We start from the raw sequence: 23444 nt of genomic DNA, 5'->3' as shown, positions 1-23444 counted from the left end.
ACAGACCACTTTTTCCCTTGGTTCTCCAACCTCTTGTGGAAGAAAAGATTTGTATTTTGCTCTTTTCAGTATTTTTATTCATGGGAAAAGGATAATAGCCTATGACAGATTCGAGTAATCTTTATCATTTTTATGTCTAGGGCATCTGGTTTTACAGCTTTAGCCTTTGTCAGTGTAGAAGAATGAATCTCCTTGCTTTATAAGGTTTCTTCTGAAAATTATTTACAGTTCACTGGAGATTAGAAATAATTATTTCCAGTGATAAATTTGTGGTAGAAATTACGACTTTGGATAGCTCTGGGTGCACTTTCAAAATCAGTAGGTTTGTGTTATGGACTTCAGTAGGAAGTGGATTATGTCCTGTGAGAGTCTGGATGTGAGGTTAGGGTGTAATCTGTGCATATTTTTAAAGTTGAATGTAGAATAACTGCATAAACTACAATACTGGTTGATATAAAATGAAGGATTTAGCAAAGTCACAGTTTAAGTGAGCAGAAGTCAAGTCTTAGAAAATCTGTTATTTTAAATATGAGTATGTGAAGTAGTAGGACAGGAAAGTGGTCTTCTTTTTCACAGTTTGAAGAAAAGGAAAGCTGCTTTGATTCCTTGTTCTGAAGTGGAATGGAAGATACCAAGACCAATCCCAAATTATGTATGTCTAATTGGCCTTAAATTCCATTAAAGGAGATTATGCAGACTGTACTTCTACTATCAGCACTTCTACAATATAGTTCTTAGTCACACAATAGTTTACTTAAAAGACTTTCTGCTAATTCCTTTAAGAGACAGAACATCCCCCTGGTGTGAGGAGGAAAAAAGGTTTAGGAAGAAGCCTGTCCTTCTAAGGACCTCAGAGTGCACATGTAGGCAAAAGTTTTCTTTTGAAAGGCTATTTTCTAAGTATACATGAAGTAGTCACTAGCAGAAGCCAAACAGTATTTGTGATCTTACAATATGATGCTTATGGAATATCATAGTGCCATTTATTATCAAAGTTAACTTTATTCCTGACTAAACTGATGAAAAAATTAAGCCTTTTTTTTTTTTTTTTTTTTTTTTGGTGGGGGGCGGACATTGGAGTCACCTTTTCTTTTGACTCATTAAATGGCTGTTTTTTCTGATTCATCACTTCAGTTTACATCAGGTACATGAGGAGGCTTCTGCTGCTGGGTGTTAGGGGTTTCTTGAAAAGCTGAAATCTTGCCAGCAGCCAGACAAAATGCACGTCTTAAATTGCTGATTTCTTCAACTTACCAGGTGACAATTCTTATCCAACAAAGGACTAGTGGCAAAATGGGGAGGACATGGCTTCTGTCTCTTCTGAGGTTTGTCCTAAAACACTAATTGAAATGCAGAGGTGAAAGCTGGACCCATTGAAAAGAAGGCAATTGAAACAATGACTGTAAAGCAAGAGCACTCAGTATAGAACAAGGCAGTAATTGCTGAGCGTAAACAATTTTTTAGAGTTCTTGTAAAAAAAAAAAAAAGTCTGTCTTCTTATTATGAAAGATAGACATCATCTCCAGATTTCATCAGTCCCAAATTTCTGTTTCTACTGTCTGTGGTTCTACCAACTGTTTATTTTAGGCTAGGCTTTGCACAAGAAAACATGAGTTTGGTTGAAGTTTCTTGAGGTTTAGGACAATGGGAATTTGTATTCAAATAGCACAATACAGTAGAATTTTCTATGTAATTATTTAATTTTACATAAAAATATTTTTAAAATAATCTGTTTTATGTACCAAAGTGTTTGTGAGTAAAATTCTTAAATCAGTGCTGAGGAATAGTATGTTTTTAAACATTACCCTGAAAAATATTAGTTATGTACTTCTTTTTCACAGTGATAGTTACTGAATATTTTGTAATAGCAGAGATAATACATTCTGTCATTTTGGTGAAGCAGTTGTTTACACTGTCCTTAAGGAAAGATTTTGATTCTCCCCTTCTCTCTGATTACTACATTAGGTCTTGGTTCTCACGGTTTTTAGCTGTTTTTAAAAAATAACTTCAGAAGTTCTTTACATTTGCAGTAAATTATTTGCTGTGCTAGCTAATGGTCAAAAAAAGGTCTTCTATTATACTTAGAATTTATCTGATTTACTTTAGCCAGCCATTTTTTTGTAGAAGGAAAATATTATGATTTGATTCAGTGTTCTAAACCGAAGTAAGAGAGTAAACTCTCAGATGCATTTAATACATTTATGATCACTAGGGATTAAAGCTTTTAAAAACATTTAATTTTTTATTTTACTGAAATTTTAGAGAAAATAGGCTGCTGTCTACGCTTGAATAATACAATGAAGATAGAAAGTTACTTAGACAAATATCTGAGTATTTCACAGCTTTTTATTTACTTGCCTGCATTTGCGAAGAGGACATTAGCTCTCGCTTTGATCAAGATATCAAGTTATCTTTCCGTGATAGTCTTAAGACTGTTTTTGCTAAATGACAGGTGGAAACTTTGGCTTCGTTAAACCCTCTTTATGCCTAGTCAGTTCTTGTGGAAAGCAAATTTCATCAACAGATGTTATAATTAGTATCAAGTTTAAGGCAAACTGCAATTAACAGAATGTTCACTTCAAAACCAGAGAAAAAGTCAATAGCCGAAGTTTTTTTGACTGGAGTTGTAACTTTATTCCCCTAGCTATTCAAAGCAAATAAAGGGAAGATTGAAATAATGAACTATTTTCTCAGATAGCAACATTTTTTGACCTTACAAATGTAAATATCTCTTCAGAATTTTTTCCCTATATGGCATTTGAACCTGTGTAGTGTGTTCGCGTTTTTGGGTTTTGGTGAGTTTTTTTTAATGAAGAACTGCATGACAGCAGTGAAGAATAGTCTCCCAAAGATGCAGAGCTGCCTTGGGAAATTGAATATGACGATGAACATTTTAAGTAAGACTTCGTGTTCATGCTTTCATCCTTGCATGTAATTTATCTCTTCTGCAGCACTTGCAAAGGACTGGCTGCTCACTGGTTCTGTGTGTCTACTGGGCTTCTTATACTAAGTAGTTTTTGCGTTGTATTATCACCTATATAATTAGATGTTGTTCAAGATGAATTTCAGTTTCCTAAGCTTCTTGCCTGAACTCTCTGTTGGTCATCCTAGTCTCTCAAATTTTTAATTTGAAGGTACAGTGGTCCACCTGCATTATCTGTAGGTAATCCTGATAAGCAATTTGGGACTTCCTGTGTTGGTAAAATACTACTTTGTTAAGTAGTTGGGATAGAAAATAAGATGTTTGTGGCAGATTTAAGTTAAAACTTCGGCTTTCTCAGGTTGTTGCTTTGCAGTATTGTTTTTCTTTTAACTTAGTTTCTGAGCTTTAGACCTGATTTGGCATAAATGCTAAATAGAGTATGTTACTTGATAACAGATTTTAAAAATAATCTTCCATTAATACAATTGCATTTTTATATTTGTGAATGTCAGAGTTGCTGCATTTCTTTGGTCAATTAGCTTGCTTGTTCTGAATTCATTTTATATGTAAAGACTAGTTAAAATTACTGTATGTTAGAAGCAGAACAGTTTCGCATTATTTAAATTATGGAGTTTGCTTAACATAGGGACTAGGGTGGGTTTTTTTCACTCTTCTCTCCTTAAAATTGAGACTTATCACAGCTGAACAGAACCATGGAGTGTGAAATGAAGTAGTCCAAACCATTCAGCTCATTTCTCTGTAACATAAGGTTAATTTATTGCTGTTCAGTAATGTAGAGTCTTGAATAGAATGTTTGTTTTATTATATTTCGTAACAAACTTTGATAATAAAGAAAAACAGAGGTAATTAATTTGGACGGTTTCTGTGTATTGCTAAAAACCCACTTCCACTTCAGTATCTTTACTAGATTTCTGTATATTTATTTGAGCACACTAATATTGCTTTCAGGTTGCATTAGGCTTTTTATGTATAGTAATGAGGAGATTAGTTTGTTTTCAAACAACATCTGCTGCGTTTTTAAAGATGTGGGTTTGTTTATTGCCATTGCTAATAGGGTGACAGAAAAAGGATCTTTCTCCTTGAAGTGAGATTTTAAGAAAAGCTTCCTGTGACTTGACGGTTCTCTTGCTGTATGTGAATTTAATTCTGGTTTTCTTTCTGTGAAGTTAAAAACCTACTTGTGATACCAAAGTACTTCACCTTGTATTGGGAACAAGCCTCTTAGAGTTCGGGGTAGTTCCCAATCCAGAGAAATACCAGTTCAGTTACAAAATGCTGTATGCAGAATTCCAGAAGCCTGGCTTCATAGTAGTTCTACCAGCCACTTAATGGTAAGGTATTATGCAAGATTGTTTTTGAGGTTAGCCACAAATGACAGTTGTGGATCTAACAATTGAAGAAAGAGACCAGAAGGTAATATTTAGAATATTAATTCTTATAAAATTAAATAAGAGTTATTATGTGAGTGTGGGATCACAAAAAATAAGCCTGCAGAAACAGAAAATTGGTGAGAGTCAGAAGTAGTTTTCTGGACCATACTCTGAAAACTGTATGAAAGAATGGGAATGGAAATGGCTTGAACAGATAATTTTTGAGTCAGGCTAAAGTTCCAGAGGTTTCTTTAGGATTATGCACTTGAACAACTTTACACATTGTCTTGTTTTCCTGTCTTCTATTAGTTGTGTTATTACACCGAGCAAAATTGGATGTCAGAATCCTTATTAGTTCTGTTGATTCTGGAAAATCAGTTTCTGTAGCACTAGGATTGTTTCACTTTTTAAAAATAAAGTTAAATATGATTCCCAAACATATTTTGGAATGCAGCAGTATGTGCTTTAATTTATTTTAATCTAATTACATTCAGGCGTGTTCTTTATTTAAATTCAACAAACACAGTTCTTGGAGTTCAGTGAGTGATTTGATTATCACCTCTGAGCTCAATACAAGGTCAAAAGTCTTAGGAAAAACATCTTAGTGAACATTTGCTTCAGCAGTGCTGCACTACAGATCTCTCATGCTTGTCTCACGGTGGTGTTTTTTTCCTTTTCTTTTGTAAGAAATACCTTTTTCATCATAGTCAATTTGGAAATGATGCAGGAAGTTCAGCAGTATGGGTAGCAGGTTAGAGAGGTTTGCTTTCATCAGCATATGCTGAGAAAAGTGGTGATGTGGTGGTTTGCACTGATGAGATGTGTTTCGTGTCTTGACCTTTTGAAACTTGTAATTACATTTATTCCTGTGAATATGCTTCATAAGAAAAAGCAGTGATTGCCTAAACTGAATTATAATTTGATGTGGGGGAGGGTGAAGGCTTGACACGCTGAGGCTGATTTTCTTTCCTGATTTGTACTAAAGTAAAACGTAGGTAAAGGGATATAACACAGGAATCAAATCAGCTAAAATGCGTTTGATGAAAAAAAAACACCCTAATTTGTCTCAGTCTGTCCATGACCAGCAGAGAAAGTGCAAAACCTTGTTTCCTGCCAGCTTTTCTAACTGGCAACCATGTACCCTATTGAGGCAGGCAGTACTCTTGATCAGTATGAAGTGAGGCACAGTCTTACAGGTTGAGAAATGTTCATCAGAAATGCAGAATCTGTTACATGAGATTATTTCTGATGGACTGATGTTTATCTAATCTGCTCTTAGAAGAAAAGACCAGGAACAGAGAGCCCGTGGTCTTCCCTGGAAATTTATTTTGGATCTTACTGTTTTCCTACAATCTGATTTAGTTCTCCTTTTGCTGTTGGTTAGGCTCATTTGTTCTGGTCTTATTCCAGGTGGATGCAGAGAACAGTGTGGTATTTTCATGCCTTCGGCAACATTTTTGAATTTGATGGCAAATTTGAAGTTAGACTGAGCAGGCCCCTTGCAAATGTTTTTATATCAGATTGTATAAAAGATAAGCTGAAGATATCACTCTGGTACGATAGTATCAACTAACCTCTACAAGATGGAAAAGAATCTATTTCCTGGAAATACACTAATTTTTAACTTAATCTCTGTTCACAAGTTAGAAACCGTATTTTGTATTTTAACCATTGCTAAACAGTGATTTTCTTAGTAAGTATATATATCATATGATTGCTGTCAAGTTTTGCATGTGAAAATTGCTTATCCAGACTGTTCTGTAGTGATGTTTATAGGAAGCATGATCAATGTGTAAGTAGAATATTACTGCATTCTATGAATTTATTTACAGCAGGTAAGCTTTCTTACTGTAGCGTTGAGTAATTTGTTTGCAAGATTTAAATCATTTCAGAACAGTTAGTGTGTTCTGCACTGAACACACGTTTTGATTTTTACTTATTTTTACTTATTTTTAGAGCAGAATGTATTCTATGTCAGGGCTGCAGCATTGCAGGCTGGCTGTCTTTAGATAGGGGTTAGAGGTGGGAGAGACCTAAATTCAAGTCCACTCTCACGCTGCCAGCTATCATTTGCATGATGACTTTCATAAACTGATCAATTATTCAACATAAAACTAGTTAATTATTTTCGCATTTTGTACGTGTTGCTGTTCTTGGAACACTTACCTCAAAACTTGTTCTTTCCAGTAAAAGCCTTTCCCTAATTTTCAACCCAATTCTTGGATATCAGTTGGCTGTTTTCTCATCTTGTCCTTTACCTTAAGAGCTTCGTTCATCTCCTCTCATAAATTAGATTCTCCATTCCCCTGATCATCCTGCTAGCTGTGCTCTAATGGGAGTCCATTGTTCTTGAACACAAATGATCAAGGATTGTGATCTGTTTTCCAGATGAGGTCTCACTAAAGCCTTCTGTAATATTACTGCTATTTTCCTGTGCCCCGGGAACGTTAGACAGTTCACTATGATTTTCTGTGCCTTCCTATTTTTTAATTAAGGAGAAAATTTCATCATTGTATTCTAAGATGGAATTGGCCACTGGATATCTTTTCACAGTATTTCAGTTCTTTAATAAAAGATGTGTTAGGCAAAATATAGAATAAAAACATTTGTTCTCAGTATTCACAAATGTGTTTTTGCACCTGGTACTTACTCTTAAGAATGGTTTCCTAATACTTAGTTGTGCACAGATATTTTGTCATATAGTCTTGTATATTTGCCTTCTACAAAAAACATCACAGAACAATAATTTTTCCAGCTTCTGCTGAAAAGCATTTATATGTGTCTGTTAAAGATGGTTGTTATTTCATTATGAGTTAGAAATAATCCATCTTTTTGAGGCTTTAAAAATGTGTTGATTCCTCAGTACCTCAAGATGAAAGTAATTTCAGAACACGCTGCTGTGACTCGTCCTTGGTAAAGGAAGCTAGCAGATTTTTATGCTGTACTTGGTAGCAAGATAAAATTAAGCTTTGGAAAAGCTCGTTTCTCCTCCACCTCATTTTTTGAGCTGTCTAGGTGATAATCCTAACAAACAGTGCACATTTGTATTTGGTTCAAGGGAAAAAGTGCATGAAGTGCATAGTTTTCCCAGCCTTTTGAGTTCTCTTGCAAAAGAATTCAGTCTCCGTGGAAACGATTAAAACTGGGGAAATTGCTCTTTGTTGGAGTCCCGTCCCCTGCCCAAGCCCCGAAGTCCACCAGCGCTTGGCACTTCCCCCTTCGCATCGCTGCCGTGTTCCCATGATCTGTTAGTTTTGTTCCTTTATGCAGGGATAACTTTTCTGAAAGGGAAAAAAAAAAAAAAGCAGCTTTAGGGATAACAGCACAGTGTGGCCTTTCCTCTGCTGTACTGCACTTGCTCAGAACAAGATTTAGAAATGATTATGTTTACAGAAAGGCCAGCGAGTCTTGAAATGTCTAAGTGTCTGCAGAGGTACCAATTGCTGTGGGTTATATGTAAGATGGTCTTCTTCTAGCTTTTGTTGTTATCTGCATTGTGTTTTTTGCACAGCACTTGTCACTGTGAAATAACTGCAGCAAACTTGACTGGTATTTTAATCTATTTCCCTGCTTTAATGAGATTGATTAAATCCTAGTTACATTATCTGTTAGCTTAGGTCTGAGGAAATATGTGTGTGTGTGTATATATATATAAAAAATATATATACCTATGTGAATGTATTGGTCTCATTAATACTGTACGCTGCGAGATAGAAGTTAAGGGTACAAAGCACTTAGAGGTTTTGGTCCTGATCCATCATCTAGGATACGGGATCTCTTTTGCATGCAGATTGATAACCAAGGCAACGTTCATTGCCAGCAGAAGCAGAGGTGGCTAACCTGGGTTTTGAAACAGAGTAGCTTGCTGAAATCCCTTGTCCTTAGAGACAAAAAGAAATAGCTTGATCAAAATTCAGATGCATGCTTTTAGGTTTAGGGTAGATGTTTCTTAGCACTTCCGAATCCCTATCTTTAGAAAGATAGATGGATGAACCATTGCTGCCACCTTGAGGCTGTTATTTTGTGCTTACATTGTGGAACTTCCAACTTGCAGGTGTGTTACAGTTTAGTACATGGACTGGCTGTTTTGTACCAGTTAATTGTTGGGAGTGTGCAGAGTGGGTCAGCGAGCAGGTACAGCGGGTGTTAGCCAAAGGTACAGCCAGGGATGGGAATGGCTTTACAGCACGGTATTTGTCTGAGCCTTGTTCTCTCAGCCAGCACAAAAAGGAGTGGAGGGAGGACTGCACGGAGTGAGCGCTTAGAGGAGGAGAGAGGTTGAGTAGCGAGGTCTTCTGCCATTGTTCATTTTATAACCATGGCAGTGAAGAGTGCACAGAATTCCAGCACGGACTAACGAGCATGCTCTTTGTACAGTTCTTGACTCCAGGCCTCGTTCTTCGGGAGTCTGCAACCCTGCTTCCAACAAATCTGCAAAGCAAACTGAATAAAGCAGTTACGCCTGGTATATTGCACCTCTTAAAATCAGATTTCCCCCTGCCTCCCAATTTGATAAAAGTGCCCATTCAAAAAACTGAAGAACAGGAGCTAATAGTAAATGGAGACTTTCTGTAAGAGCACTTAAAAGTTTATGCACTCAGGAGATACACAGGTTCAAAGAATGTAAAAGTTTCTCAACATCTTACCTGCTTTAATGTTTGTGGGAGATCTTGTTTCAATTGAAACCAAAGAAGATCTTGCATTTGCTTTTTACGGTCTCTTTCCTACCTTCCTTTTTCTCCCTAACAGGAGGGTTAATCCAATGTAAGTCTTTTCACAGCTCTGTGGTTTTATATTAAATTGAGGTTTCCATCACAAGAGGAGAGACTCAAAACAACTATTAAATAAAGTTAATTTACTAAATCACATTGTCTGTTGTTTCAACCAAATCCAGTGATGGCGACATTGATGGATTAGACCTCCTCAGTGCAGTGGCCTGGAACAGGAATGTGCTATTGAAGGCACCGGCATTGGGGGAAATTCTAAGTGTCCTTGCCTGATTTTTCAATTTGAGTTGCTATGTTGTATGCCTCTAGGTTTTTTGGGGGGGATTGAAAGGGGAGGGTCCTAATACTTTTTTTTTATTATTATTATTTGTTGTAACTAACTATTGAAATGACCTTATTTATACACTTCAGAGTTCTGAAGTGTAGTTTTCCTGAGCAGGTTCATAGCAGCAGTGAAGTAAGTTGTCACTGCCCCCTTGCCTCTGGCAGCTCGCTGGGCTTAGTACAGGGGGGTGCCTGTACAGAACCTGGTACCCCCCAGTCCCTTAGCACAGGCCTGTGGTAATCTGAATTAGGGAATACATATAACCTCCACCCACAGAAAATAAACAAAATAAAAACTTCAGTTTTTTCCTGCCAGATTTGTTCCCTGATGTGATTCAGTACATGCCAGTATAAACTGATTCTGGCACAGCGTAAAGGGTGGTACAGGGCAGGGTGAGCAGGGATGGCTGAGGCATCATTGCAATGATGGAGTATATTACTGCAGAGCAGACCTGAGCCATCTTTCATCTGTGTTGTGACAATGACATAGTTATCATCATAAAATCTCTCTCAAGCCTAATATTTAATTAAAAACACTTTTTTTGTTGTTGGTATCCTCCTGTCTGTTAATTCCTGTGAGTATGTTTTGTAGACAGCTTCTCTGGGTGTTTCCTCTCTCTCAGCTGAAGTTACGCCATGGTTTTCTCTTTCCAGATTTTATCACCTTATCTTCCTGCTGAAAGTTTACTGAATGTGTTCATGGTGGTGTTCTTCCATTCTCCTTCCACTGTGTTGAGGTCTACCACACTTTCTGTGTTAGAAAAGCATATTAGTGGGACTGGAAAAAAGGGCCAGGCCTGTTTAGGCAGGATAGTCTTGTGTGTCCTTACCCTGATATGGGAGATTTCTCTTTGAATAACTTTATCTAAGATGGGGCAACTTCAGCCCCTTCAGCCCCATCACCTCACATGTCTCCCCTCTCTGCCCCCAGAGTCTTTTGGTACTTTCTAGCCTCTTCTAAATCTCTCTCCCCATGCCTTGTGCTAGAAAACTGACTCCACCTCCTTGCCAAGCCATCACGATGCTTCTCCATCTCTTTCCTCTCTTCCAAATACCTTTCCTTTCTGCCTGTACCTGCATTTTCTTGTTTCCAAGCTGTGTACGCACTCCATTTTTAGACTACTGAGCCCTCCATTTTTAGACTACTTCCCGGTTTTTCCTCCCTGGCAGTGAGCTACCACCGATTGCTTGGAAAGTGCTGTAATTTTTCATGGATGCATCTGCTGTCATTGCCTGTTCAGCTGGCCACAATTATTATCCATCACTCTTGTTCCTTCTCTAAAAAAGATTCAGTTTCACAGAGACTGATAGGAGTTTTTGGTTTTCCTTTCTGCATAGGTGTCTTCTGCATAACTTACAAGTACTGAGTTGCTTTCCCCTTTGTTTTTCACAAATTTTACTGTTAAAATACTGTTAGATTTTATATTCCCTTCCTTCTCACTGTTCAGTATGAGCACTGACAACTGGGAAACTTTATATAATGATCTCTAAATGAGTTTGTGGAACTGCAGGATGGGAGTAAGTAAAAGCTTACTTTTCAGGCTTTAATCTTGCAAGGAAATTTGATTATTGCAGTCAGTATTAGGAGTGTACTCGCCCGTCTTACCACTCTATAAATAACAGTGTATTTATCTTGCAGTAATTACTTTGGAAGCTGAAATGGTCTTAAAGTAATTGAGCCTTGTTCTTCTACAAATAACTAAGCAGTGTCTTCTTAATGCCCTGAAAAAGCAGTCTTTATTTCCTGGAATGCTGTGTGCTCAAACCACAGTTCGAGCAATTTTTCTGGTGCTACAGGAATTCCAGTCCCTTCCTGTGGAATAAAACTATATTCAATTGGGTCCTTCTGTGGCTGCGTGTGACAAAACGTGTGCGAAAAGAGGCTGCCACGAGATGGCGTTGGCATATTATGTATCTGCTGTGTTTATGTCAAGAAGGATAATCAACAAGAGAATTAGCCATTGCATTGCGATTGCTTGTGAGATTAGTAAATTTGTATCCCAACGGTATGTTGTTAAAAAGAAATGGATCTCTTCTAAAGAAAAGTAGATTAATCTAATGATCATTTTGGGTGCTGTAGTTTATTGTGTCTTTCTGAAAATATAAGCTGAAACCCCATTCTTTCCTTGATACATTTGAAAGGAAATAACTGCAGGCATTACAACTGTCAAGCACAAATTGTCTGGATTAGATCATTTGTGATACAAACGCTAAAGGAGTATTTTTTTAAAGAACTTCTCAGATTTCAAACGTGCGAACTTACCTTTATGTTGTCTTTACTCAGTAACCGATGTAAGCTCAGTAGAAAATTTGATGTGAAGATGCAACTGAAGTGTTTTGATGGCAAGAATGTATTATTAGAATTTAATAACACCTATTTCTAATGCTAATTATATTTCCAAATGTATGAATGTGTAAAATAAATCTGAGATAAGCATAAAAAGGTAATGTCCTCTTCACTTTGTTTTATTGCAGCCAGAGACTAGAAATGAAAGCACAAGTTGCAGACGCGTTTATAGCAAAATTCCAACTGACACCAGATGAAATGAACCTCCTTCGAGGCACAAAAGATGAGCCAATTACTGAGGTAGCTCAATGAACATTAAGAGCTTTGCCCTGAACTTAAATGTAGGCTTTCCTAGCTGAATTGTACATGAGATCTCATTATCAGTTTGTAATTTAATTTTTTATGGAGAAATGTACCTTTTAACAGACTGGTGAATTTCTGATGAGTTTGAAATGTGTGATGAAAGGTCCAAGTAACAGGAAAGGAAATCAACATTAAATTCTAGTTTGTGTAATGAGTTTAAGGGGCAAATGAGCTATCGTGTAGTTCTGCATTTAAAAAAGACCTTTAAGAAGTCTGAATTTTCAATGAGGATATTTTCTCACTCAAAGGAAATGAGAAATTTGTAGCACTTCAGCAATATGTAGTATTAGGCTCGTGCATGTGTGCCTGCATTTTGCATATGCATGTATATAGGTATTCAGTGACTTGAAACAATATAAGCTCAGTCTTTCCCTTGTTATTTGGTTGATGAAGATATTATGTGCTGATTCACGTTTAGCCACCCTCCAAAACAAGTTTTTGAATATGTTTATGGTTTGAATAAAAAGGCACATTGTTCTGAAGTAAAAGCAAGCGGAATAATGAGAGAATTGAGCACACTTAATAGATTTTTATTATTGTAGCTGCATAGAAACCTTCACTTAAATGTAGACTACCTGCTGAGACATACTATCTGGTTTCCACAGGCATCCTGTTTGCAGTTAAAGCATTATTAAAGACGTGGAACAGATAACCGTAAACACTGCTAATGAAAGCATAAATGGAATGTGTTAAATGATTGTGCACTTGAGTAATTGCTGTATGCTATTGTATCAACTATTACTGTGAAAGAACATTCAGGTTTCTAAAACACACGTTGCAGGGAACAATGACAGTGATGCTGTGCCATTAATTCAGTGGCTGGTTCACAGCAGAAGAAGGATTAGTCCTTCTGATACTTTGATCTGTCTAAAAAAATGTGCAGAAGTAACTGAGATAGAGTCATAGTTGTGCTACTGAAACAGCAGACTTCAGTAAAATGTTGTGTGTGCTTTTCCCCAGTGATAGAATCAACCAGTATGCTTAAAACATTTTTAGTCAGGCTTCTGTTTTGGCAATTTTTCGCTGTTTGTTTTTTTTTTCCTGAAGGAAGAGCGATTTAGGTTTTTATAAACCTGCAAAGAACATAAATATGGAACTGAAATGGGGAGCATAGAGTGCTAGAGATCTGAATGAGAAGTTACTGCTTTTAAATGCTGCTCTTTTTTTATTTATTTTATTTAGGATTTTTTCAAGGCTCTAGGAAGAGTAAAGCAAATTCATGATGATGTCAAGATTCTCCTCCGGACAAATCAGCAAAGGGCAGGGTGAGTGCTGTTTAACTGAGTCTAAGACAACCGTTTACTAGTTAAAAGCAGAACTTACAGCAAGGTCTCATTCTTTATTTCATATGACTATGCAGAGTATTTCACAGAAAAACAAAGAATAGTAATGTATTTTAAAATTTTCGTAATTTTAATAATGGTGCATTTTATTTGATTTGTATAGCTTTTGCTAGTACTACCTAAAATAGTATTTGCAAATAAAATCTTTTTGTCTTGTAGCTTGGAAATTATGGAACAGATGGCTTTACTGCAAGAGACATCTTATGAACGACTTTACAGATGGACTCAAAGTAAGACTAAGAATGTTTTTATGTTTATGAATATTATTATGATGATTCCTTTAATTTCTTGATATGGATTGAACTCAGCAAAAACCCTTTCCAAGATTCACTTAACAAGACTTTGGGTTTTCTTCTTGGTGAAAGATTTGATGTGAACCAAACAGTTAATTAGAGATTCTCTCCTTCTTGAGGCCAATCTTCTATTTATGTACAAAATTGTATTATTTATTTGTACTTTTAGATGGTTTTCCACAGATAACAACTACTACAGTTCGGTAGTCTAAGCAAATTGTTAAGTGTATTGCATTTCATTTTCTTCCAGGTTACAAGGAAGTTGATGTTTTTGACAATTTGGTAGTAAGATCTAGTGGGAGGAGTGCCTTATTACCTTTAAAAAAAGAAAAGAAAAAACCAGCCTTATTTTACCAGGATATTCTTTTGAATGATAGTAGGCGGTTGGAATTTTACATACGTACTCTGGATCCAGGCATCAGTGTTTGATGTAACAGCTTCATAGTGTAAAATATCAATGCTTTTTTATTAATTCTTTCTTCTCTTGAGACATTAACAGGAAAATTTGTAAATAAAAAAAAGCTGGTGCAATGCTGTGTATTTGTTAGCTGTTCTTCAGTGGATGCTGAAACCTCAAATAATGGTTGTGATTTCACCCTGATGAGAATTCATAATTTTTATGCTGATATTTGATTTAGTTTATATGATTTCCACATCTGTGCATGGAATAGACAAGATTGTGTAGTTAGTGTGATTAAAGTAAAAACAAACCAAACCAAACAACAACCAGACCCACAGCTTGCTTAAATACTTGGTACCTTTTTTCTTAATAGTTTACCTGGAATGTGATAAAGTTACAAAGAAACCTGGCAGAGTTCCGATGGTTGGATGATTTCACATTTATACGTGGGTGCAAACAGCTTCCTTGAATTTTTATTGTTGTTGAAATTTGTGATGGATGTCCATTTTACAGTGAAGTACTGCTTATGGGGAAATTTAATTACATTAATACGAACTAGGCCAGGTATTATATATTATATTATATAATATATATATTATCTGTATTTTGAAGGCTTCAATTAAAAAAACTTAAGAGTTTTTAACTCATTTTCTCATTTGTTTTTTATTATATTTTGCTTGTTATTAGAGGTACTACAGTGTAAAGAAAGGCACTTTTATCTGTGTTGATATTTTATAGATGAATGCAGGACTTTGACACAAGAATCATGTGACATTTCTCCAGTTCTCGCTCAAGCCATGGAAGCCTTGCAAGATAGACCTGTCCTGTATAAGTAAGTGTTTGTTTGTGATTATCTCTAACAGAAATTAGTATCTCCAGTCTATAAAATTTAAAGATGGACGTTAATTACAGTGCCAAGGATGGTGGCAATTTATTCCTGTGTCAGATTTAAAAGAAATAAAAATATAAAAACTCATATTTCAACTTCCTTAAATTTCAGAAGTCTTTTGACATAGTTGTGGTACAGTAAATGTCATTGGACTTTTTCCAACTTACTGGTTTCGAATTAAAGTAAAATGTCAGACTGTTTTCATTTTAGTCTAAATGGAATTGTGAATTTCTGCTGCTCACATTGTAGGGTTTTTCTGAAGAAAAAAATGCTGTCCAAAGCATGTGATTTTCATTTAAATCCCCAAAGTAAAAAATTGATAAATGCTAATTAGCTTTTACTGAAGTACATCTGGTAGCAAGAATGTCTTCCATTATGAGTTGAACTGTAATGTATTAAAAACAATCTACTACATATGGGCCTCTAAAGCTCAGAGGTACTTTTACATATATATATATATAAACACTATACTGCTGGTTAGTTCTTGTTCAGAATTTGCTGAAGGGACTTTACGTCAATGAAATGGTGCTTAGTGGAGACAACTTAACCACGAGGTGGCACTGTAAGAACTGTTTTTATTGGAGTGACCATACCTGCAGAGGTACCTCTTCCTGGCTTTTTAGTTTTTGGGGTTTTTTTAAATGCATTCATCACATTTTGCAACTACTGCAGATTACTTTTAGCCACAGGCATCCAGGACAGCAGAGTAGGAGGCAGTCTTTCAAAGGCTCGCCTTGTCTTGGAGAGAGTCAAATGTGCAAAGGTGTAGGTATGTGACACTAAATCTCCATGGAGCTCTTCGTGGGGAAAATGCATAGTGCTAGTGGACCTTAAAAACTCTTAAAACCTTAAAAACAGTATGAGAGAGATCGTGCATCTCGACGTGCTCGATCAGTTCTGAGAGTTAATGTGAGTGGGAGATGATGTCACTTGATGTCCCCAGCTATTGCATGTGGTGCATTGCTGTAGCTCGGGCCATAGCTGGGGATTGCAGAGTCCTTTCTTGCATTCTCTCCTCCAGGCCCTCTTTCACAACTGTGTTCACAACATTTTATAAGATTCTTTCTAGATACAGTTTATATTTTTTGTAATAAATATGTTGTTAAATTATGTGACTTTCAAACTTCATAAAACCATTGTTTTGCTTTCTAAGCATTTATGGAAGAAAAACCCAAACGTCTTCTGTATAAATCCACAGCTGATCCGTTTAAAATGAATCTGCAAAAGAGACTTTATCTCACAAACAGCAGTACTAGTAGGTAGAGCTAGTAGTTCTACCAAAGGTAGAACTTGGTGGGTAGGACTTTTCTTCTGCCAAAGAGGCAAAAGTAAACTTTACCTGTAGAAGGTGCATCCATGTGTCTCTCATCATTGATTATCATGCTTAAACTCCTTGCTACAGCAGCGTTGTCAAAATTGCAGGACTGGTGCTTTAGATTTTAAATCTCAAGATTTAGTTTATTCCCTTCTAAAAATTTTTGTGTACATTTAGTACATAACAAACTGCTCAGTTTAAAATGCAAAAATTATGTCACAGAAGAAAGTAACATTGTTGGTTTTATGCATATAAGCACTGCTGTGTGAACTAAACATTTTTTTTTTCCATATTACTGGTCTTGCATCTGTAAGGGCTGTGATTGGGTGAAAATGAGTAAGATGGAGAAGGGCAGGAGTTTACTATGAATCCTTGTTTTCTTATATTGTTGGCTTCTGTCTTGCTAGCTTGAAGGTGGCAGAAAGATTGCACCATGGATGGACTTTTGGGAACTGTAGTCGGCAGGGGTCTGAAATAAACATTTCAGTTTGGTTTTCACTTCCTGTTTCTCACAGAAAAAATGAAAACTCTTTTGTAGAAGGTGCATGGAGTCATAGCTCAAAACAGTGTACCTCTTCACTCCTCCACTCTGATTTTCAAAGCTTTTTCTCCACCTCCTTCCTCTCCCCTCAGTGATCGTTGCTTTATTGGGTTTTTGAAAAGTTGAAGCTGGGCTGAAAAGAATCCAAATGTTGTTTTCTTCTCCTAACATGAATACGTGTAATAACATAGTAGTAAGTACTGTGTTTCTAGTGTAAATAATAGTTATTACTGAATTTTTTTAAGATGCAGGACTTTATCGTAGTTATACCCTGTTCTGCTGAGAGTAAAAGGAAAATTAGTAGTTTTCTTTTTCTTCTTAAAACAAAATTATCATTATTAAATGCTGTTTTTAAAACTAACAACAAGATCACAAGACCTGTTTCACTGCTGTATTTTTAATGATCTATTATATAGCTGCTTTTTGCAGGGGAAAAAAAAGCTTAGCTGGTTTCTACAAATAGTTGAGATTTTTTCACTGCAATGCAGCTACTCCTGGACTGTGGGTAGGCAGCAGATCCCAAATCTTTTAATTGTATACTTCTCGTAAATAATAATTTATTAAAGGCTTTTTTAATCAGATTTTTTTTAATTGCAGATATTTACCATCTGCATTAACAAGTACATTGTACAAAGAAAAAAATTTAAACAGAAATTTCAGGATTCTTCAGTGTGCTTTTTTCCCCCCCTCTCAAATAGTAATGTAGGTTGAAAAGAGCAAAACTGAAGTATCCCTTGGATCTTTTACAGCATAATAGAAATTTAATTGAGCTTAATTTGAAACAGCATATTATTTTCCTTTGTATTTTGTTCTCCACATATGTTTAATTGTGAATGCAGTACACATACTTCAGTCAGTGAGTAATATGCTTTTTATTTTTATTATTATTATTTTTGTGTCCGTTCAGCTGCTGGGTGTCCCTGGTAAGCGACACTATGGTTACTCTTTGGTATTTCTTCAACTATATTGGAAAAATAAATTGTTGTGTATTTTTTTTCTCCTTTGTAATTTATATGTTTTGTTCAAAATGCTTCAATTAATTAAAAAAAAAAAAAAAGAAGTGTGGCTTGCAAATATGCTGTGTCTAAGCAGATGTAACAGGGATGTTAGCAGTGTTCATTCCCCATCCTTCACTTGCTGTCACGCTTCAGCCGCGACAGAAATGTAGCCTGTTCCAAAAATGAGCCCTGTGTATGTTCTTGGTACCATTTGAGATTATGCACTTAAATATCAAACTAAGACTCATTTGTTTAAAACCAGATAGCAACTATCAAATGAAAATAACTTTTTTGCTGCTAATCTTATGGTAGGCTAGAAGAAGGAGAAAACCTTGTGCTGCAGTGGAATAAGTGGCTGCTTCTGTCAGTCAGCTGGACCGCATGTGAGCGGGAGTCCTAGACTTGTCAATACATGTTTATATGTACAAAAATGGAAAAGCTGATCTTTTCATTTAGTCATTTATTTGTGTGGGGTAAGGGAATGGGAGGGTCAAGGAAAAGTTATCTTTTATGTGTGTTCAGAGGAGTCAAGAAAATCAAGATGGTTTTGAATGCTTCATAGTACAAGGGTTTATGCAAGATTTCTAGGGCTATAAAAATCGTATTAACTCATATTAACTGTAAAGTTGAGCTAATAAAATATGATGAAGTGAACCGTTTTGTTTTACCAACTTTTATGTTTCAATAACAGGTACACATTGGATGAGTTTGGAACAGCCAGGAGGAGTGCAGTAGTCCGTGGCTTTATAGATGCTCTTACTAGAGGAGGTCTGGGAGGTACTCCCCGCCCCATTGAAATGCACTCCCACGATCCTCTGAGGTACAGTGCTAGCAAGAACGTATATGAAGTAACCCTTCTTTTGCCTACTGGCACTTTGAACCCCTGACACCATGAACCACTGATTGACACAGAAATGTCTGTCTATTTAGGTACGTAGGAGACATGCTGGCCTGGTTGCATCAAGCTACGGCTTCTGAAAAAGAACACCTAGAAGCTATGTTAAAGCTTGTAACTATTCAAGGTAATACTAGTTTTTAAAACATAAATTGGGAAGTGATAGAATGTAAGTCTGTGATAAATCAGAACATGTAATTAATTTCTTAGGCTGGGCTTCAGTTATGAGAGTCTGAGCTTAGATTTTCCTGGCAATAATTTCAGAAGAGCTGATGGTTGCATCTTGCCAGAAGAAAGCCCTTAACAAAGAAGAGTATTTCAAAATGCACTCTTAATTTTATGGTGCTTATCATAGATGTACACTAAATTTACAAAGGAACATTTTAGATGGTAGTTGAGAGTTCAAAAATTATCTGTAATGTATATGAATACATATCTCTGTGAAAACATTGTCATAGGGTTGCTTATTGATCTGTTGAGGTTTTCTTCTATGCCTTGCTCATTTGTTTAGTAATTTTTTAAAATGTAATTCATTCTTCATACAATTATTTTTCTTCTATGCTACAAGAACAATGGAATTTTCTTCTGTCATGTAACATACCATTATAGGCTTATAGAGATCAAAGTAGGCTACTCATAGATAGGTGAAGTTTTTTAATATCAAAGCTCTCCTTCATTAACAGAAGTACAGATTCTCATGCTTATTCTTCAGCCCCATTGTTCTAAGTACACTGGACCTATACTTTAAAGGCCTTTATCCTGTAGAAGCTGTAGGATGATTTGCCTCTATAGCTTCAACCAAAGACTTGTTTAAAAGATTAAGCATGTGCACTCAGTTATAAAAAACTCCTTGTAAGAAATTATATTTGATCTGTATCTGGTGAGCTCTTCAGGCTCTACGTCTTAATTGAGTCCCATTTGGGATTTAAAGTGAATATGCGTTCTCATTTTCCTTCCTGCTGGAAGGAAATTGGCTTTCCTACATGAGCTAGGATGCTGTTTAGGAACTGTTTTAAATCAGACTGAAGGAATGTTCCTGGTTTTTAACTGCAGGTACAGTGTACTATGGAACGGAATTTAATATAATTTACTGACAGTATCTCAGGCAGGAAATCTGGCTTCACAATGGTTTTATGGTAGAGAAAAAGACATGGCAGTTCTTTGTAGATGATCATCTGATGCTTCTGCTGTAACTGGGGAGTCCTTCAGGAAAAGCTGGCCACGTGGGGGATGTTACTGTATCTGGTCCCGTTGTAGACTGGGCTACTGCTGCTGTCCAGACCTGCATTTTGTTCTGAAATTCTCCCACCTCTTTGTGCGGTGCTTTATTTAAATATTTAATCCCTTGGCCTTTCTGGCAGGATGTCAGGCTGAGATACTGAGATACCTATTGATCTAATTAGATAGATTTAGAGCATTTCAGCCATAGATCAGAGTAAACTGCTTGAGAATACAGAGAATATAAATGTTTTGGGGAAAAATTTAAAAAAAAAATAATCATCAGGCCAAATTTTTTTTTCCCAAGAGATTAGTATAAATGAGAGTCAGTATTTCTGTCTGAAGCAAAAATATGTTTTCCTAAGTGCTCCAGAAATGGGTTTGCCAGTACTGTTGCACAGTTTTCAAGAAACGTAAGGAGGGCTTCTTAGCTTCATACTGGGAGCAGGAAAGCCTGGGAAGTGCTGTCCGTTAACTATTCCTCTGCATCTTTGGGAAATTTTTTTTAAGACAAGGATCGATATGCGATATGATCCATAAGACAAAACAGTACTGGGTGGGATACCACTGGGTTTAACAAGAACCATTTACGGGAAGTGCAGCCTCATGAAGTACCTTGAGATTATATGTTTTATATAAGTACAGATGCTGAGTTGGCAGTGGCTAATCAGTGTCTGTGGTACTGAGAGATTTAAGTTGAATTCCTTGTGCTGTCTTACAGTCTTCAGGTGTCTTAGGTGCATGGGCTACAGCAGAGGTTGACTTAATTTCATTTAGCCACTTAAAAAGAGGGCATCTTGTTTATTTGCAGTTATAGATAACGACAGAGGTTTGCATCTCCAGAGGGCAAATCTTCCCAACAAATGTTAAATTTAACGTAGGCCTTTCTGGAGACTTTCATCATAACTGTTTGGGTTTTTTTCCATTTCCTATAGAGGGAGCCCAAGCAACTGCTATAGATAAGACACATAACTGGGGATCTAAAGTTAGGTCAGTCAAGTCTTGTAACTTTAATTTCAACTTGAGTAGCTTTTTGCAGATGGAACTGGTTTTATTATTTTAATTCAGGTGTCTCTCTTCTGAGTTCAGATTTCTGTTTAATTCTTCAATAAGGTCTGTGTAATTTCAGGACTATGGAGAATGTGGTAAATTGCAGCTAAACAAAAACTTCTCTTCTTTAAAAAAAAAAAAAGTGACATATATAGCTATGGGTGAGGTAGATGGATTTGGTCCCAGTGGAAGAAAAATTGTGTGAATGCCACATTTTTGGAGAAATGTTCTGATCCCAGTTTTTACTTTAAAGAGAACAAACTATGTAGCCCATAATCAAGTATTCAAGAATAGCTTTTAAAAAGTTTTAAAATTTTAAGCTTGCAAATGTTAACTCTTTAAAATTACTCTCACAAAAAATGCTATTAAAATTTTAAGCACTGAAAGCACATCGAGAAAAGTTTAACTATTTTGCTTTGTAGTGGACAAGCATAGAGCATCTGGTTCTCTTCTCTGAAGTGTAGGTATTCTGCTAACAGGAGCCTTCCAGCCTTACAGATACTTTGCATTTGAAGGGAAGGGAGAATTGCAGCCATTCATGTTTATAAGATGCAGCAGAAACCCATTTTTCATGGAGTTACAGGATTCCAGCTGGAGAGCAGAAGCCAAACAAAGTCCAAGAAAGATCTCTCCCTTACAGAAGGATACATAGAGAAAAAAGAGATGTGGTGTAGCAGGCAGCCAGAAGCGTATCTTCAGTAATGAACTGTTTTTTAAAAGTGATTTTCAGTCTCTAAGAATTATTTATTCCATAATTATGTCAGTGTGAGGTACTAATACTTGCAACAGTTATATAAACCATTGTGCTGCTGAATCTAAAATATTCTAATTGGAAAAGAAAATATATGTGAAGTCACAGATACATCAAGATTGTAATTTCATGTCCTTTGGTATTTATTTCATAATTGAACTTGTATATTTTTGCAGCTAAACTTTCATACCCAACAACTTGTTGTTTAGTCAATCTGGTCTAGATATACTGTTTCAAATATGTGCTAGGTACTTGTTATATTGATGAACAGTAAAAGTGTGACTGTTCCTTCTAAAAAATGTGTAAATTTTTAGGGTGTATCTGGGAGCTAGCCGTTACATAACAGACCATACGCCTTGGGGTTTGTAATCTTGCTTTCTTCCTTGATATTAATACTCAAATGTATAAACATATTTTTATTACCTTACCAATTTAGTATGCTGAAATTCTTACAGCCACCACACTGAATTCGGTTGTGTCTCCTTATGTGGCTTTTCACGTATCTTGGTGTAAAGAGACGTTGGCACAGATCTCTGATCTTTTAGAATTTTTACTCTCAGAGGTAATCTCTTTTAGTTTGAAATAAGATCTGCAAAATATAGCTTCAGGTCACCTGATTTCTATCACATGTCACAGTCAGTTTGTTTACTGTTCATTGCATGGGTCCCATCTGAAGTTGAACTCCTGTTGACAAGTTTTAAATTAGAATGAAAGTATTGCTTTCTCCATAAATCTATTCTGAGTTGTTACTGAAGTGAGAGCTTGAAGATCTGTTGCTTTCAGTTTGATTGATTTATGACAGTACTGGTTGCCATGCAACAATTCATTTGTGTTCCATGGTAAGATAGGGCAATATTCTCTTTTGTATATAGTTCTGTGAAAGATGAGTTTCAATTGCTGCTGGGGAGGAAGCGTTTGCTAATGCTGCAGCACACAGCAGTGTGGAGGTACATATGTGATTTAATTTGTAACGATGCCATGAGCGTGTCAGTACCAAGCACTGACAGACACGTGTATTTACGGTTCAGGCTTTTCAAAATGGTATTTACTGTTGCTGAGCGTCTCACTGGCCTGTGGTTTTTTTTTTTTCCCTGTTTAATTTCATGAAGTGCTAATATTGAGCCTTACTGTGACAGTTTCTTGCTAGATCATTTATTCTTCCCCTTCCTACTTCTCCCTCAAATCCCCAGGCACTATGTTGTGCTAGGAAGCAGTTACATAGCATAAGGTAATGACTCTCCAGGACTCTGTTTTGTCATGCAGCTATTTCTTAATGGCTAGATGTGAAGTTCAGTGGAGGTGTAAACTGGTCTTTGTGGAGAAAAGAACATGCAGTTCATAATGCTTATTATGGAGTAGCAGCTCCTACATTTGTTTATTTATTTCATAGTCTTGAAGAAAAGAGAATTACATTTGCATAATCTTAGCATGTGTTTGCATTAACTGTAGGTGTGGAAGAAAATATTCAAGAAGTAGTTGGGCACATCACAGAAGGTGTCTGCAGGCCTCTGAAGGTGAAGTATTTTGTTTTCTTTAGCATTCTAAATATGAACATTGTTCTGTCACGTTTCTCCAGAACCTATGTCCCCATCTTGCAATGTATTTTTATTGCCGTTGATTAAGAGTTAGATTCTCAACTTTGAGAATCATGAAACCCTTCAAAATTAAAGATTCCATAGTTCATAGATACCTGGTCTAAGTAGTCATATAGTGAGAGATACTAGGATACTAAATCT

At 36.3% G+C, this 23444-nt stretch overlaps 1 protein-coding gene across 2 annotated transcripts in view; it reads left to right on the top strand.

Moving 5' to 3' along the window:
* Positions 1–23444, top strand: part of COG6 (component of oligomeric golgi complex 6) — a 58095-nt gene that overhangs the window by 5330 nt on the left and 29321 nt on the right. For both annotated transcript variants that reach the window (XM_014966023.1, XM_014966024.1), the window contains exons 5-11: positions 11841–11952; positions 13198–13280; positions 13518–13588; positions 14790–14883; positions 18486–18614; positions 18725–18816; positions 23158–23222. In XM_014966023.1, coding sequence (XP_014821509.1) covers positions 11841–11952; positions 13198–13280; positions 13518–13588; positions 14790–14883; positions 18486–18614; positions 18725–18816; positions 23158–23222 — 646 coding nt within the window. The remainder of the gene's footprint in view (positions 1–11840; positions 11953–13197; positions 13281–13517; positions 13589–14789; positions 14884–18485; positions 18615–18724; positions 18817–23157; positions 23223–23444) is intronic.

The sequence above is a fragment of the Calidris pugnax genome, unplaced genomic scaffold, assembly GCF_001431845.1.
Source record: "Calidris pugnax isolate Ruff unplaced genomic scaffold, ASM143184v1 scaffold20, whole genome shotgun sequence".
NCBI classification, from domain to species: domain Eukaryota; kingdom Metazoa; phylum Chordata; class Aves; order Charadriiformes; family Scolopacidae; genus Calidris; species Calidris pugnax.
This window is presented reverse-complemented; position numbering and strand designations above follow the sequence as displayed.